The sequence below is a fragment of the Petaurus breviceps genome, unplaced genomic scaffold, assembly GCF_028583685.1.
Source record: "Petaurus breviceps papuanus isolate PSGF00001 unplaced genomic scaffold, PetGlider_PUasm1.0 90903, whole genome shotgun sequence".
Classification (NCBI taxonomy): Eukaryota; Metazoa; Chordata; class Mammalia; order Diprotodontia; family Petauridae; genus Petaurus; species Petaurus breviceps.
In genome coordinates, this window is record NW_027187376.1 from 847,390 (window position 1) to 849,357 (window position 1,968).

At 49.5% G+C, this 1,968-nt stretch overlaps 1 protein-coding gene across 14 annotated transcripts in view; it reads left to right on the forward strand.

Annotated features, from left to right (window-relative positions):
- Positions 1-1,968, forward strand: part of TNS1 (tensin 1) — a 262,454-nt gene that overhangs the window by 139,258 nt on the left and 121,228 nt on the right. For all 14 annotated transcript variants that reach the window (XM_069075165.1, XM_069075166.1, XM_069075167.1 and 11 more), the window contains one exon: positions 257-307. In XM_069075165.1, coding sequence (XP_068931266.1) covers positions 257-307 — 51 coding nt within the window. The remainder of the gene's footprint in view (positions 1-256; positions 308-1,968) is intronic.

A 1,968-nucleotide genomic window follows, 5' to 3' on the forward strand; every position in this document is an offset into this window, starting at 1 on the left:
AGAGAGAGAGAGAGAGAGAGAGAGAGAGAGAGAGAGAGAGCTCTTGTTCGATGGATCCCGGCAGTTCCACATTTCTGGGCCCTGTGCCTGCATTTCTCTTCCACAGGGTCAGGGAAGGGCTGGTATTATGGCACAGGAGAGGTGTCATTGAAGGCAACCAGACTGGGGGCCAACAAGGGAACTGGTGCTTCCCAGGCTCTCCCTCTACAAGCACCTTCCTTTCCCTCCTCACCCTCTGCTCCTCTGTTTCCTGCAGCTTTTCAACCTGTCTGAGCGGAGACATGACATCACGAAGCTGCACTCCAAGGTAAGCCCGCAGCCCTGTGCTGCCAGGAGGTGAGCAGACCAGCTGTGCTCAGCTCTGCTCCTTTCTGCAGAGGGAGTCAGCAGAGGAGACCATCTGGAAGGCTTTACGCCCACTTTGTTCTTGTCTCCTTTGAGGCTGGGGGTGAAGGGGGATGGAGTGCCAAGGTGAGAAAGGCAAGAGTGTGGAGAATTTGAGTCAGGAAGAGGGGAGCAGAACCTGGAGGGACAGGCACCTTCTGCCCTTATGTCACATATGAACTAAGGCATGAATCTGCACCAGGATAGGACGCCACAGATAACTGGGAAAAAGGGATGATGAGACTCAGGCTTCCAAGATCTCAGTGCCACAAATAAATCACTAAAGTCATTTCTCGTTCCCCTTCCACCTTAGTGTAAGACAGAAGGAGCCCAGATGTTCCTTCCCCCAGTTATTTTAGGGCCTCATAGTGGGGTTCCAGAGCTCACATTCAAAGACCAAACAAAAAGCCTTATGCTGTAGGGGATAGGATTTTGGTCAGACTTCAGGAAGTTGTAGGATAGTTGTGCCCTGGAACAGGTACCAGCTTGGGAAAGTTTCCTGTTGCTTTGACCGTGACCATTGCTCTCTAAGGCTCTAGCTAGTTTCAGGAGTTCTGGCCTTTCTTACCCTTCAGCCCAGGGAACTGATCTGCCTGCCCCACCTGTCCTGGCTTCAGGAGACTGGTACAGGCTGATCCTTGGCTTTCCCAGGAAGTCACTAATGCTAGGGTTAAGCACCAGCTCCTGGCACCTTGGTGAGCCTTAGTAAGAAGTCAGCAGAGGGGTCAATCCTCCCAGATCCCATTCAGTGGTGGGTGCCTTGATCATGTCTCCTGTTCAGTCATCTCTTAATTGGATGTTGGGGTGGGCTGACAAGTAAACCCTTCCAGGCTCTGAGTGTGAATGGGGCGGCAGGGGATTCCTGGAATTGAGGATTCAATAAGAGGGTCCCACATGGGAATACTGAGGTGTGGAGAAGGGAAAATCATCTGTGAGACTGGGGGAAACTTGGGAATGAGGAAGTCAGGGCTCAAGCTTCCTTGGGTACCCACATGTGGATTTTGCTTTTCATAGTCTGAAACCTCTTCCTGTAGACTTATGTAGAATCATAGATTTAGAGCTGGAAGAAACCTTAAAGCTCATTTGGTTTAATTCCCTCATTTCACAGATGAGAAAACTTTGTGGAGTGAGGTTATTGAGTAAGGTCACACCTACAGTAAGTTTCAGAGCCAGGATTTGAACCCAGGTCCTTTGACACTAAATCCAAGTGGTCTTTCTACTACACAATGCTATTAGAACTGAAAAGGTTGAAGAAAATTATCTGGATCAACCTCTTCATTTAACAGATGAGAAAAATGAGGTCTTAGGAGGTGAATTCTCCCTTCCTTCTTTCTATTCCTCTATTCCAGGGAGGCATCCCTCCCTTCCTCTCTATTTTTCTTCCTCTCCCCTTCTCTCCCTCCCTTCTTCCCTCCCTCCCATTCTCCCTCCCCTCTTTTGTTCCTTCTCTCCCTTCTTCCTTCCTTCCCTCCCTCTTTTATTCTTCCCCCTTCCTCCTCCCCTCCCTTCCCTCCCTCTCTTTCCTTTTTCTCTTTCTTTCTTTCCTTCCTTCCTTCCTTCCTTCCTTCCTTCCTTCCTTCCTTC